Source organism: Callospermophilus lateralis, chromosome 3 (assembly GCF_048772815.1).
Source record: "Callospermophilus lateralis isolate mCalLat2 chromosome 3, mCalLat2.hap1, whole genome shotgun sequence".
Taxonomy (NCBI): domain Eukaryota; kingdom Metazoa; phylum Chordata; class Mammalia; order Rodentia; family Sciuridae; genus Callospermophilus; species Callospermophilus lateralis.
Window position 1 is genome coordinate 130,342,127 of NC_135307.1, and position 12,959 is coordinate 130,355,085.

The following is a 12,959-nucleotide window of genomic DNA, read 5'->3' on the forward strand; positions in this document are numbered from 1 at the left end:
ACAGTTCAACTTAACTCTTTCTTAAGGCTTTTTTAGAACTCCCTCCTCTTGCCCTTTCATCATCCCACTCTACTGCCTCTCAGATGCCTCCTGGATCAGGGTCATGGCACTTTCCCAGCACTTGCAACTCCCAGTTAACAGAAAACAATATGAAAACCACGTTTTCAATGTGTGCAAGACACACCCTAAAACCCTCAGTGGAGCCTCCCAAACTCTCTATGATCTGCATCTGACCCACTTGTCCAAACTGCTACCATTCACTTCACTGAAACCCTCACTGAAAGAGCCCTAGAGCTCCTCTAGCCCTGTGGTTCCCAAGTCTGGCTTCACACCAGATCTCATGGGGAGCTTTGTCTTCATCAGTCATTCTGTCTAGCCAGACATTCATTCATATATGGATTTATCATGCCTGATACTTTAAAAAATCTTAAATTAATATGCTTTATTTTTTAGGGAAGTTTTAAAATCACAGCAAAACTGAGCATAAAGTACATAGTACTTATTCACACAAACTGTTCCCCCCTACCTCCAACGTCCTGGTTCAGGATAGCATATTTATTACAATTGGTGAGCAAGCATTGACACATCATCATCAACCCCCCCCCAAAAAAAATGTTCTGGAATAGGAAATATGTACTTTAAAAAGAAATATCCAGGAGCCAGGGTTGTGGCTCAGTGGTATGGCGTTTGCCCAGCATGTGTGAGGCACTGGGTTCGATCCCTGGAACCATGAAAAATAAAAAATAAAGGTATTATGTCCATCTACAACTAAAAAGTTTTTAAAAAATTAAAAAAAGAAAAAGAAATATCCAAAAAGTACAAAAGGATATACAGGGAAAAGCAAATCTCTCTCCAGCCCCTGACCCCTGACCCTCACATTCCCTCCCCAGTGATATAATCCATGTATATAATTGCACTTGTGTATTTGTTTACATATACAATTTTAATATAATAGCATATCATATGCACTGTAATGAGCTTTAATGTTTTCCTGCTAATAATATACATTTAAAATTGTTCAAAAAAATTGTCACTTCACTCTTTTTAACAGCATCCTGCAGAGTCATCTAAAGTATATATTTTTATCTTTAATCATTCATTCCCTACTGACGCATAGAAATAGAGAATTTCTAAACAACATTTCCAACCCTCACTCCAAAATTATTGAAAAAAGAATTTCAATGGGCAGAACTAGGAACTGGTATTTTATACATCTTCTTCAGGAATCACAGTGAAACACAGGCTTCAGGATGTTTGAGGTGATGACTAAATGTTGTGTCAGACAACGACCTTACAAAGCAATAAACAGGTTCATCCTTCTAAAGTTCCAACTGAATTAAAAAAACTGGAGCTGAAAGATGCAAAGTGATTTTCCAAAAGTCCCACCACAGGGGAATTGGAGGCAGAGTTGTCAGTACAGTAGGGCTCTCTGATTAGGATTTAGGGGTGAGTTAATTCATTTAAGATGCAGTCTATGGAAATGTGACTGTGACATGTTACCCCAAATATTGTAGTCCTATTTATCAAGGTGTATTGTGATAATTTTCTTGGAGCACAGCTGCTGATGTTCACAATGAGGACCCTGAAGTGCTTCTGAGTCATCAAAGGAACACTGAGGCAATGTCATCATGGTTTTAATGAGAAGTGTGTTTTACTGGACTCAAAATCCATGGGTGGTAGGTTTGGATATTTTCAGTAAACAGTATATTAAATGTACTCATAACTCATTGCAGTCACCTCTGGCTGTTCTGTAAAAGCAGGAGATTTTTATGCTTTTGCACAGGGCTTGGTCTAGAAAGATCTTGGGTTCTAGAAAGCTCTGGTCTCTACTTTAGCAATGACTCCCTGCTTGGCAAACTATTTAAGCTGTTTTTTGAGCTATAAAATGAGGATAAAAATTATGTCCATATTATTCACTACTGATGGGGTTCCTTTGAGATAATTTATATGAAAGTATTTTGAAAAGTATATCTCCTATACAAAACAAATAATAGAATTATTTTGTCTGGGCTGGTGGTATTGTTCAGAGGAAGAGTGCATCTTAGCATTCACAAGGGCAAGTTTGATCCTTAGCCATATATATGTATTATATATGTGTATATATGTATACATATATTGCATTTAATATGTAAGCATTTGATGCCATGTTTTAATGCCTAGGCCAAATTAGCTAACATCACTCATGCATCCTGCTTTGCTTTCAATTTTTAAAATCCTTTTAGACTTATAATCACATAGAAGAAAAATGCAAAGGTCATAGGATACAAAGTGAAAAGAAGAGTATGCATATGGATCAATAGATGACACTCACTATATGTCATGCATTATACTCTCTAAATGCTCCTCAGAGCAATCCTTTGAGGTATATTACTATTATTATTCCCATCTCTCATAGATTAAAAAAACTGAAGCACAGAGAAGTTTAGAAACCTTCCCAAGTTATACAATTAGTAAGGGCAAAGCCGATTTTCTGTCATCACCCTAAATAGTGGTATTATTCTTCAAGGATGTCCATTATTTAACAGTTAATTGCATATTTGTATTTGTTTTCTATTTCTGCATAACAAATTGCCCTAAAATGTAGAAGCTTAAACAATCGCATTTCTTAATGCACAGCATCTCTGGATCATCAGAGTGTGGCTTAGATGGGTGCCTCTGAATCAGGTTCCCTTATTAGGGTTCAGTCAGGATGTGGGTCAGGGCTGCAGTTTCATCTGAAGATCCAACTTGGGAAGGATCTATTTCAAGTTAATTTGCAGTAGTTATTGAGAGAGCTCAGTTTCTTGTAGGCTATGGGACTATGAAGTCAGTCACAAAATCCACAACCCACATTCAAGGAGACAGGGTTATCCAAGGAGGCAAGAATCTTCCAGAGTCATGATCAAGACTGCCTACCATGATAGCCTTCCAGAGCTTTTTTACTCAAATAAAAATTTTTAGAACAAAAAAAAAATCATATCCTTTGCATTTTTCCTTTACACACATCAAGGTGATCCCTTCATGTGTTAAAATAGCTAGGGCTCCATTATGTAGAAGGTATAGAACTTTATAAATAATTCTGCTTTTGATGGGCATGTAGGTTATTTCAGGAAAAATAGTCTTTTCCCTATATTCTGAGTATGTATTAGGCATCACTGTGGGTCAGGTTTTGTGTGTGGTGTTAGGGGCACAGAAATGGAAGGATAAGATCCCTGCTCTCAAAGCACCCTCAGCCTAGTGGGGAAAGAAAGACAATTAATCAATCAATTGTAAAAGACCCTGGCAGCTGCCTCTGTGAAAGGAGGTACAAAGATGCCATGCAAGTCCAAAAGATGGACTGAGCATGTCTGACAACTCCAGAATAACTACCACCTCCTTGTGCACAGGTGAGCAAACTGAGTCACAACTTGCCATTTGTTTCACCTACACCTCCCCCAAAACAACACATGCTATAGCTGGAACCTGTGCTGATGACTCCCCAGGGTGGGTGGAACACATTCATAGATGATGCCTAGACCCTACAATTCTAATATGCCCTAGAGAATAAAATCAATAGGAGAAAGAAAAAATAAACAAAGAGTTTGGCATTCTAGAGGCAAAACCATCAATTCCATTTCACTTTTCATTCGGGTGTTAGCATCTTTTGGTTACTCTCTAAATTAGTTCATAAAACATTTTTTTTCTTTTTCTGTGTATCTGGAAAGAATACAGAAGAATAAGAAAGAATATTGAAGAATAAGGTTAAGAGCTGGGTGTAATGGTGCACCCTTGTAATCCCAACAACTTGGAGGTTAATGCAGGAGAATCACAAGTTTGAGGCCAGCCTCAGCAAGTTAGCAAGGCCCTAAGCAACTTAGCAATATTCTGTCTCAAAATAAGTAAATAAATAAATAGGGCTGGGGATTTAACTCAGTGGCAAAGTATCCCTGTGTTTAATCCCCCCCCCAAAAAAAAGAATAAGGTTAACGTTAATTGTTCAATTGGTCAGAGAAAAGCCAAGAGCTTTGAGATTAATGTCTCAGAAATGGCCCTGTGCTCATAGGTGTTCTTCATGTGTTTTGGAGTCATTATAGCAACTGGATCCTGCTCCATTATTCAAATCAATTACACTGATTACTAAGAAAGAAACATCATTCTCATGCTTTTCTATTTTGTAACAAGTGAGTGCTCAGTTTTTCTGAAAATAACTCCTTTTAAAAACCATTTTTCCATCATGGTAAAGATAGGAACTTTGTATTTAGATAGACCCATAGTTGGAATCCTGGATCCAAAATTTCATGACTGTGTGGTCTCAGGTAAGTCATTTAACTTCTCTCTACCTAAGCTTCCTTATCTTTGAAATGAGTATACTCACACCTGTACCATTATCACAATGCCTGGACAGAGCAAGGGGCTCAATAATCTAAAGAAATCATCATTGACATTCACTGGGCCAATGTAAGGGGTGCTTAACTTTCTCCCACATTCCTGTTACTGGAAAACAGGTCGGCCTTCACCGGGCAGGAAGAGAGCTTTAGCATTTTCCAGTGTGGCTTAGGGCAAGGTTAGTTTGTGACTGGGTCTGGGAAAAGAAGAGGGCAAAAGGGAGCCAGAGTTCAAGCATTAGATGGATCCTTATTCCTCTTAAGATGATTAAAAGTGAGTGTAGCCAATATGAGTTCCATCTCTTCCCAAGTTACCTTAACCCCACAGAGTTTTTAGAACAACTACCACCAACTATTGCATGGCTAATAGGCTCAAGATTCTCTGGAGATAGGACAAATTTGCTCATAGTTCTTGGAAGAATAAGACTTAAGTGATTTTAAAAGCTCTGCATTACTTGGTGACTAAAATTCACTGGGGATATCAGAGCTTTCCCCAAGAACCAAGGGGACTCACTAAATAGAGAAAGGGGAAGAGGTGCTAATATACACCCTTGCTGAGAACTTGCAGCACCTGTCTTCTGGCTACAGGGAACCTGACAAGACAGCAAGAGCATAAGAAGTTATGCAGTTAAAAACCCCAGGCTTGAGTCTAGGGGGCACTGTGTTTTGAGTATTTGCATTTTACTGCAAATAGGTACAGAAAATCTCAGTGCTGCCTGCCTCATGGTTGTAGAGAGGATAACAAGAGAGGGTGGCAATGACAGTACTTTGAATGGTCTGTGTAAGCAGTATCATTATTAATTAGATGCCATCTACCATTCTTTGGTAAATAAAGAGTCCCTTGGTTATGACTTCCTGGACCCAGACATTGGCCTTTACCTCCCCTACCATGTTCCTGATAAAACTAAAGTTAGCCTGGGTAGTGGGTAAAGCCAGAACCTCACTGAGGGTCAACCTCTAGGCATTTAAATGTTGGAACACTCCACCAATTTCCAGGTAGTGGATGAATAGCAGGGAAGATATGTTTGTTTGGTATTTCTCAACTCTGAGCTGGATCATTCTTCGTTGTGATGCTGTCCTGTGCATTGAAGGATGTTTAGCAGCATCCTTGGTCTCTATCCACGAAATGCCAGTATACTATCCATTTTGTTATAATCACCAAAAATGTCTCCAGAGAGTGTCAAATTAGGGAAAAGAGCACATTCAAAATCAACTCTGTTAAGAATCATTATTCTACATTTAAAAATAAAATATGGAATAATAATTAGGGGAAGAGCTGGGATTTTGTTGTTGCAGAAAGATTTCAGAGGGGTATAGTAGTAGTAAAGGAAGCTGTTAGCAGTTAGATGACATAAATGTGGCACCTTTCATCTTTCCAGCTGAAGGGCTGTCATTTGCACAGCCAATGATCTACAGTAGTCACCTGCAGAAGCTGTAAGATGGGACAAAAGGCTTAACCTTGGACCAAAAACTAGTGTAATCGAATATCACTAGTATGTGCCACTGGCCCTGCTGGTGACAAGGGCCTCAGGTTGACAAGGGAAACCCATGTTGAACAGCAGCCTTAAGAAACCTAACAATACTAATTATATACCCTAAAACTTCATTTCAACAAATGGAACCTCTTAAAGAAATACAGGACACCCAAGGGTACGTCAGCACTCTCAAAAATCAGAGCTTTTTGTCATTTGCCAAAGCTGCATATGGACCACAGAAAAATCTTAAATGAATGGAAAGGGAGGCGCATGGGAAACTCAATCTATTAAGGCTTTTGATCTGTCCTTGCATTATCTGTAATCATTCTGTTAAAGCAAAGTTCCATTACTAAAGGAAGTAAGGGTAGAATCTTGGTTCTGTTGTGGACATTTCCAGACCGCTGAAGGGAAGGGGGGATTGGACCTGGTAACATTTTTCCTTGCCAGGCCTCAGCTAACCTCCAGTCCTTGAGGGAGAGGCAAAAGGGGTAAACACTGCCTGGGAACTTTTCAGAGTTGAAGATAATGCCAGAAATTCTCCAAGCAGGGCCACTCCTTTCTCTCCTCCCACCTGCAAAGCACTGTCTACTTACTCCCTTTACACAGTATCATTTAAAACAAACAAAGCAGGAGTTACTTAGATAGTGACTAAATTTCCCGACAAACAAAAATCAATATAAAGGGAAGAAAAGGGACCATCAAAACATATATTATAGGCTTCTCTTTGGACTCACCTGCAAGCACTAAAGTTAAATACCTGCCTGCAGCCAAGTACTGCTCTCGGCTGGAGCTCAGTCAGGAAGTTCTTTGGAAATTTGGTGGCAGGGTCTGGTCATTTCCTAAAGACACTCTGGAAGAGAAAGTTCAGGTCAAGTGAAAGCACAGGGTTTCTCCCCTTAACAAAGCCTCAGAGCCAGGGAACAGGTGTAGCCTGCCAAAAACAAACAAAAACTTCCTTCAAACAACAACAAACAGTTAACACAGGCAGCCTGTCAACACCAATTAGCCTGCCCAGCAAGCAGAAGCCTATTAAGACCAAACTCAAATCCAGCAAGGCCTCCTCTGATGAAAACTGCCATCCCTTCTTCCTTCTTCAGCTTCTTCAGGGAAGTGACCTTCAATGGAAACTGGCTCAGAAGCTGACACCAACTTCCCCATGCCACAGGGCAGGCACAGAGCCTCAGACCCCCTATGCTTCGGAGCATTTCCAGAGCTGCCACTTTTGCATTGCTGGTCCCATTCCTCAATAATAATATCCACATTCAAATTTATTTTTATATCACCTTACAAGTCAATATTTTGCTTTCTTAGTGTTTCAGGCAAATTTATAGCTTTCTTGGGACTGAAAATTTAAGCATTTCCTCTGAATATTTCCATTTCCTTTTTTTTTTTCCCTCTTTTCTTTCTTTTAGTCATCAAAAGATACTAAAGATATTCCTGGGTCCCCCAAAATATCTTGGGCCCTAGGGTATTTTTTTTAATAAACTATTATCCACAATCATCTATCTAGCCAAACACAATTCCAATCTCTTTTGAAATACATTGAATTGATTTAAAAAAAAAAAAACTCACGGAATATGCCTGGAAGTTATATATTTCAATTATATATAAGTTATATATTTCAATATTTTAAAAGTGTTTCTTTACAGTTCGATTCCAAGAGGCTTTAAAAAAATCAAGTCAGCACAAGATAGATTTTCTTCAATATTTTATTTATATAGAAATACTTAAAAAATGAAGTAGCACCATTACTTAAGTTTTACCTTTATTATGTAGAACTTTAAATGTCAGAAAAATAAAACTCTTGATACAATTTCAAATCTTGTCTCAGCAAATATAATATTAGTATTTGACCATGAGGTTAAAGGCCCTTTATCATAAAATAAAATATACTTTGTTTTTTAAACTTTGCTCAGTAAAGTACATTTAAGCTCAAGTAACATCACCTACATATACATAAACAAGTGGTAAACAAATGTATTAAAATAGAAATACTAAAACTATAGTGGTGCAACAGAATTTTTGTAACTTGCACTGAATTCTATTTATACAAATGTTAGAAAGCATCAACAGTTCCTTTTGACATGTTTATACATTTCCGTTTTTTGTAATAATATAGAATAAAATATGCTTTATATCACTGAATAGAAAATATGCTGGGTGAAGCAGATCTAGAAGATTTGTCTGAACCTATAAAATCTCCATCCCAACAGAATACTGCTCAAAACGTTACACATTTTATGGTTGTAATTCCGTCACAATTGTGTGATTATTAAAATAATACAGTGTTCTTTGCCATAAGGCCATACTAAAATAAAAAGATTTAACCCAGCTACAAAAAGTTCACTGAACTTAAATTAAAATACTTGTAAACATCTTTGCAATATGAAATATAATTTTTCAAGTCAAAAAAGAATAAAATACTTCAATCTGTATTAATGCAATTTCTCTTTAAAACTTTTAAAGGTTTTTAATATATAAGAGATATGTTACAGTTTCTTTAACTTTAATAAAGCTGCAGTATCCTGGTTTCACAGGAACTCCTGGCCCTTTCACGAACATTCAAAAAGGATCCACTTGTGTTCTATAAGGAGCATCATAGGAACCCACCCACAAAGGGAAACACACGAAACAGTCCACACATCCCATAGCACTATTATTATCATCTTCATCATCATAATTATTGTTCATTTTTCCTACTTTAAGAAAATGGAAAACTTGTGGGGTTTTCTTCTTTTGGAAGCTTCCTATTAAGTACAGTGTAAAAACTATCATTACTAGAATGTCGCCGTTCCTATTATTTATAGAGCATGCATTTCAGCTGGTCAGGTTTCCCAGGCTACAGTACTCTTGATGCACATATCCTGGCAAGTTCCTTTGTTTAAAAATTACATTTTAAAAAATGAGCGGATACTACAGCTTTCCAAGCTCCTCTGGGATCTCAGAATTGGGGGCGGGGGAGAAGGTAGGGCACCAGGGGAGGCCGGCTGGCAGGCGCAGAGGAGTGAGGATGCAAGAGAGGAGGGCTCCCCCTTACCCCTGGTGCCTAGCGCGCGCAAGCGCGCGCTGCCTTCAGGAAAAGATGCGGATGGCCTGAGTGACCGCGGTGTGGCAGACAGGGCACTCGGGCTCGTTCTTCTCGCAGATGCGATTGGCGCACTCCATGCAGAAGAGGTTGTGGCCGCAGGGCACCAGCGCTGCGATCACTTCACTCTCGAAGCACACTGAACAGTCGCGGCTACCCTTACGCCGCAGACCGGAGGAAGAGGATGAAGAGCTGGAGGAGGAGCTGGACGACGAGGAGGATCCCGACGTGTCAGATGATTGCAAGCCGGGTAGCTGTGTCCCTAGCCCGTTGGCATAAGCAGCGTAAGCCAGACCTCCTCCACCTGGGTCGCTGCGCACCCGGCGAGCCAGGTGATGCTCACCCGCCCCAGGGGCCATGTGCAAGGGCGGAGACAGGCGCGGGCAGCTAGTGCCCGGGTGCAGCCGGCGGTGCACTAATAACCCCAGGTTGGCATTGGAGGGCGCACTGGCGCCACCCCCGGGAAAGACCACAGAGGACGAAGAAGCGGAGGAAGATGCCGAGGAAGAGCAGGAAGAGGACACAGGAGCTGCAGGTCCGCCTCCAGGGGACCGCTCAAACTGGGCCCAGAGAAGAGGCGCCCCAGGTGGGGGAGCGGGAGCTGGGTCGAAGGTGGGCTGCAGCTCAGGGCAGCCTTCGGGGGAAGGTACTGAGGCTTCTCCTGCTGCGTAGGTGTACCCATTGCCGTTGTTATTGTTATTTCCGTTGTGCGCGAAGCTGAGCGCGGGGCTGGGGGGGCTGTAGTCCGCCAGGCGTGGGGTGGCGGCTGCACTGCCACTGGTCCCGCCGCCGAAATAAGAGTCTGTGGAGGCGCTGCCAAGTGAACTGGAGCTATCGTTGCGGTAGCTGGAGAAGGGCTTGCGTCCTGGGGTGGGAGTGATGCTGGGGGTGGGCTTGCTCCAGAGGCTACCTGGGCCGGACCCGCCGGACCCATGGTGCAGATCGAAGCCCACATCTGTTCCGTTGGCGTGGAAGTCGTTCTCATCTGTGAGCTCAATGATGCCACCGGTGCGCAAGGCAATGTGTGCCTCTATCTCCTCGCGAGCGCGATCCACGTTCTCAGGCATGCCTGTCACCTCGAACACTGGCTCCTTGTCGCGGCTGGGAGTCACTATGTAGGTGTGTGTCTGCTGCTGAATGCGCTTGATTGTGGCGCCTTTGGGCCCCACCACGAGTCCCACCACGCGGTAGGGCACCCTCACTTGGATGGTGGTTTGCCCGGGCAGGTTGGGCGGCCCTGGCACCGCGCCGTTGAGTGCCGTGTTCTTATTACGCGAGGCGCGGATCATAGAAAAGTGCTCGGCGGCGGAGATGATCTCCCTCCGAGCCATGGCCACATCCTCCTTCCTCCCAGTCACAACAAAGACAGGCTCCTCCCCGCGAACTGGGGTCTTGATGTAAGTGTTGGTCTTCGCCCGCAGCGCTTTGATTTTACAACCTGGGAGCCAGGGTGCGGAGGAGGGAGTGGGAGAAAGAGAGACAGACAGACACGCCCATTATCCCGGGGTAACCGCAGAGACCAGGTACAGCCTGCGACCAAGGCAGTGGGACAGCAGAACACGCAATGGGAAAAAAAGGGGGCGTCTCCCTCGCTGACCTCGAGCCGAGCCACCGGCTGGGCAGCGGATTCCACCCGCCAGGAGCTCAAGGAACTGCCCATTGGCTGCCTGGCTGTCCCCCAGTGACTGCAGTTGTCCCAACCCAAACCCGAGAATCCCGGAAAAGTCATCTGGGGAGATGCTGCTGGGATCCAGCTGGGCGCGCCGTCTGCCTTGAAGGGGCGCAGGAAAGGCGACCGCAGTGGAGATTCCTCAGCTATGGGGGACTTAGGGGAGGACGCAGTCCCGGGACCCATTGTTCCTCCTCTGGACTCCATTCCGCCTTGCAGAAAGCCAGAATCCTCCTCCCATCCGATGCTCACGCCTCCTCCCCCCTCCCAAAGGACCGATCAAAGGCCCCCTCCCCCAAGCATCTTATATTTAAATTATCTCTCCCCAGGTGGGCTGAGTGGAGGGAGCTAGGGGAGAAGGCAGTGATTTTAGAAGGAGAAAGTGCATCCTGCCGTGGCAGCAGCGCGACTCTAGGAGTCAGCCTGCCTGCACTTTCTTTGTCTGGGGCGCCGGCCCTTCGCGCGGCTCTTCCTCCCTCCCAAGGCTCCCCAGTGCCGCGGATCGCGATCCTGCACACGCCCTCCCTGCGAGGCGGTAGCCCAAGTCCCTGCACACCCCTCATCTCCCCATCCCCGCCAGACCCACCTTGCCGCCCCACGATCTCCGCGACATGCTCGGAACTGGGCACCGGCACGCACTCGGTCATGTTCACGCTCTTCTTGCGCGGCTCGCTGTCGTACAGAGAGGCGCCCTCGTCACTGTCCAACCCCAGCAGGGAGAGCTGGTCGAGAGCAAGCTGCAGGGCTCTTTGGTCATCCAGGGTCTCTCCCCCGCCGCTGCTGCTGCTGCCGCCGCCACCTCCCCCGCCACCTCCTCCCCCTCCGCCGCCGCTGCCGTTGCGCTCCAGGTCTGCAAACAGCGAGCTGGGCATCGCTCGGCCGTGCGCACCGCGCCCCCGCCCGCCCTCGGCTCGGCGGCGAGAAGCTGCAGCCACAAAGGCAGCCGGGAAGCGGGTGGTCAGGGGCGGGGAGGACGGCCGGCTGCGGAGGGCTCCGTTGCTCCTTTCTCGGCGCCGGGAGGAATGGGTCGCTCTGTGCAGTCCGCACCGGGCAGTGGCTGCAAAAGCCCCCGCCTGGGTCCCCACCCCAGATCTGCTGGCGGTTGGGGTGGGGGCAAAGCTCGAGTGGCGGCTGCGCGTGCCCCCCGAGTGCCCGGCTGGCTGGCCACAAAGCCGAGCGAAAAGCGAGCAGGCGAGCGACAGCAGCGTTTCTTTAAGGAGCCCCTCCCCGGCTCCTCCACTCCCTCCCTCCCGCCCGCCCGCCCGCCCTCACTCAGCGCTTTTTCCTCCTCTCCTACCCGCCTCTTGACTGAGCCTCTGCAGCCAGACGGCTCCGGAGGGGGACGAGGGAGGCGCAACGTCACCGGCGGGAGCTGACACTACAATGCTACTGACACTATCGCTGGGGGAGGCGATTGGCGCGCGCCAGGCCGGGGGCGGGCGGAGGCCGCGGGCTGAGCGAGCGGAGAGCGAGCGCCACCCCCCCAACCCCCGCGCCCGCCGCAGCCCGCCCCGTCCTCCTCCCGGCCGCGCCCCTCCCCCCGCCGCCGCCGCTAACGCCTCTCTTTGTTGTCTAATGCGGGACTGGCAGCCTTGGGACACTTGTATGTACCTATCAGCCGAGGATAATCACTGTCCCCAAGTCTTCTCTCTAGCCAGAGAAAAGAAAAGGCGCCCAACTCTGATGCCAGCGGCCCGGCTAAAAGAGCGGTCCTTAAGAAAGTCCCGTTAGCACCCCCAAATAAAGCATCCATAGAGCCAAAGCTACCACTAGGAGGAGGGTCTGTCATCTACCCAAAAGGGCTGCCTAAGCCTTGGGATACGTTAAATGAGACTCTGGATTCTGGGGCGCACCGGCCGAGCGACTCCCGGAGCGGGTTGCCCACCTGCGCGGGAGCGCTGGAGACACAAAGGCACACGCCCGCCCACACTGTCACCCGCGCGCGCGCGCGCACGGACCCACTCCTGCATTTTTGTCCCCTTGGGCAGCACTTCGCCCAACTGGCCCTGATACAGAAAAACAAATGCCAACTGCAGTCCGAGCCTGGCCCGCCCGGCCGCCAGAGACCCCTTGAAAGCAAAGCAACCAGGTCCTGCACTCTCACGGTGCGCGGACAAACACTCCGCGGGCTCTAACACGCGCACGAGCGCCGCGCCACCACGGCGGGAACGCGGGTCACAGTGCCTGCGGGAGGCGCGGGCGGCCCGGGGTGCGCGCCCGCTGCTCCCCGTCCCGCCCCTCCCCACGGCAGGGCATGCGTGTTGCTTGCGAGGAGCGGGCGCACCCTGTGAGGCGGGCACTAGGGCCCCGCCCAAGCCCCGCCCCTTCAGGAGGTGTGCGCTAGCTGCCCGCCGCTCTTTGTGCTTTCTCCGGGTGGGGGTGGCGGC

The 12,959-nt window shown here is 46.7% G+C and overlaps 1 protein-coding gene across 1 annotated transcript; it reads right to left on the reverse strand.

Annotated features, from left to right (window-relative positions):
- Positions 1–8,521: 8,521 nt before the first annotated feature.
- Mex3b (mex-3 RNA binding family member B) lies at positions 8,522–11,444 on the reverse strand. Its single transcript, XM_076848758.1, has 2 exons — positions 11,159–11,444; positions 8,522–10,341 (listed from the first exon to the last, which is right to left on the reverse strand). The coding sequence occupies exons 1-2, from the start codon at positions 11,442–11,444 to the stop codon at positions 8,891–8,893; spliced, it is 1,737 nt and encodes a 578-aa protein (XP_076704873.1). The 3' UTR covers positions 8,522–8,890.
- Between the last annotated feature and the right edge of the window lie 1,515 nt (positions 11,445–12,959).

Bases quoted from the DNA above. Each gene is read 5' to 3' on its own strand.
- Mex3b (XM_076848758.1), bottom strand. From the start codon at position 11,444: ATGCCCAGCTCGCTGTTTGCAGACCTGGAGCGCAACGGCAGCGGCGGC. The intron at 10,342-11,158 runs GTGGGTCTGGCG...CCTGGCTCCCAG, and splicing joins GGAGATCGTGGGGCGGCAAG to GTTGTAAAATCAAAGCGCTG.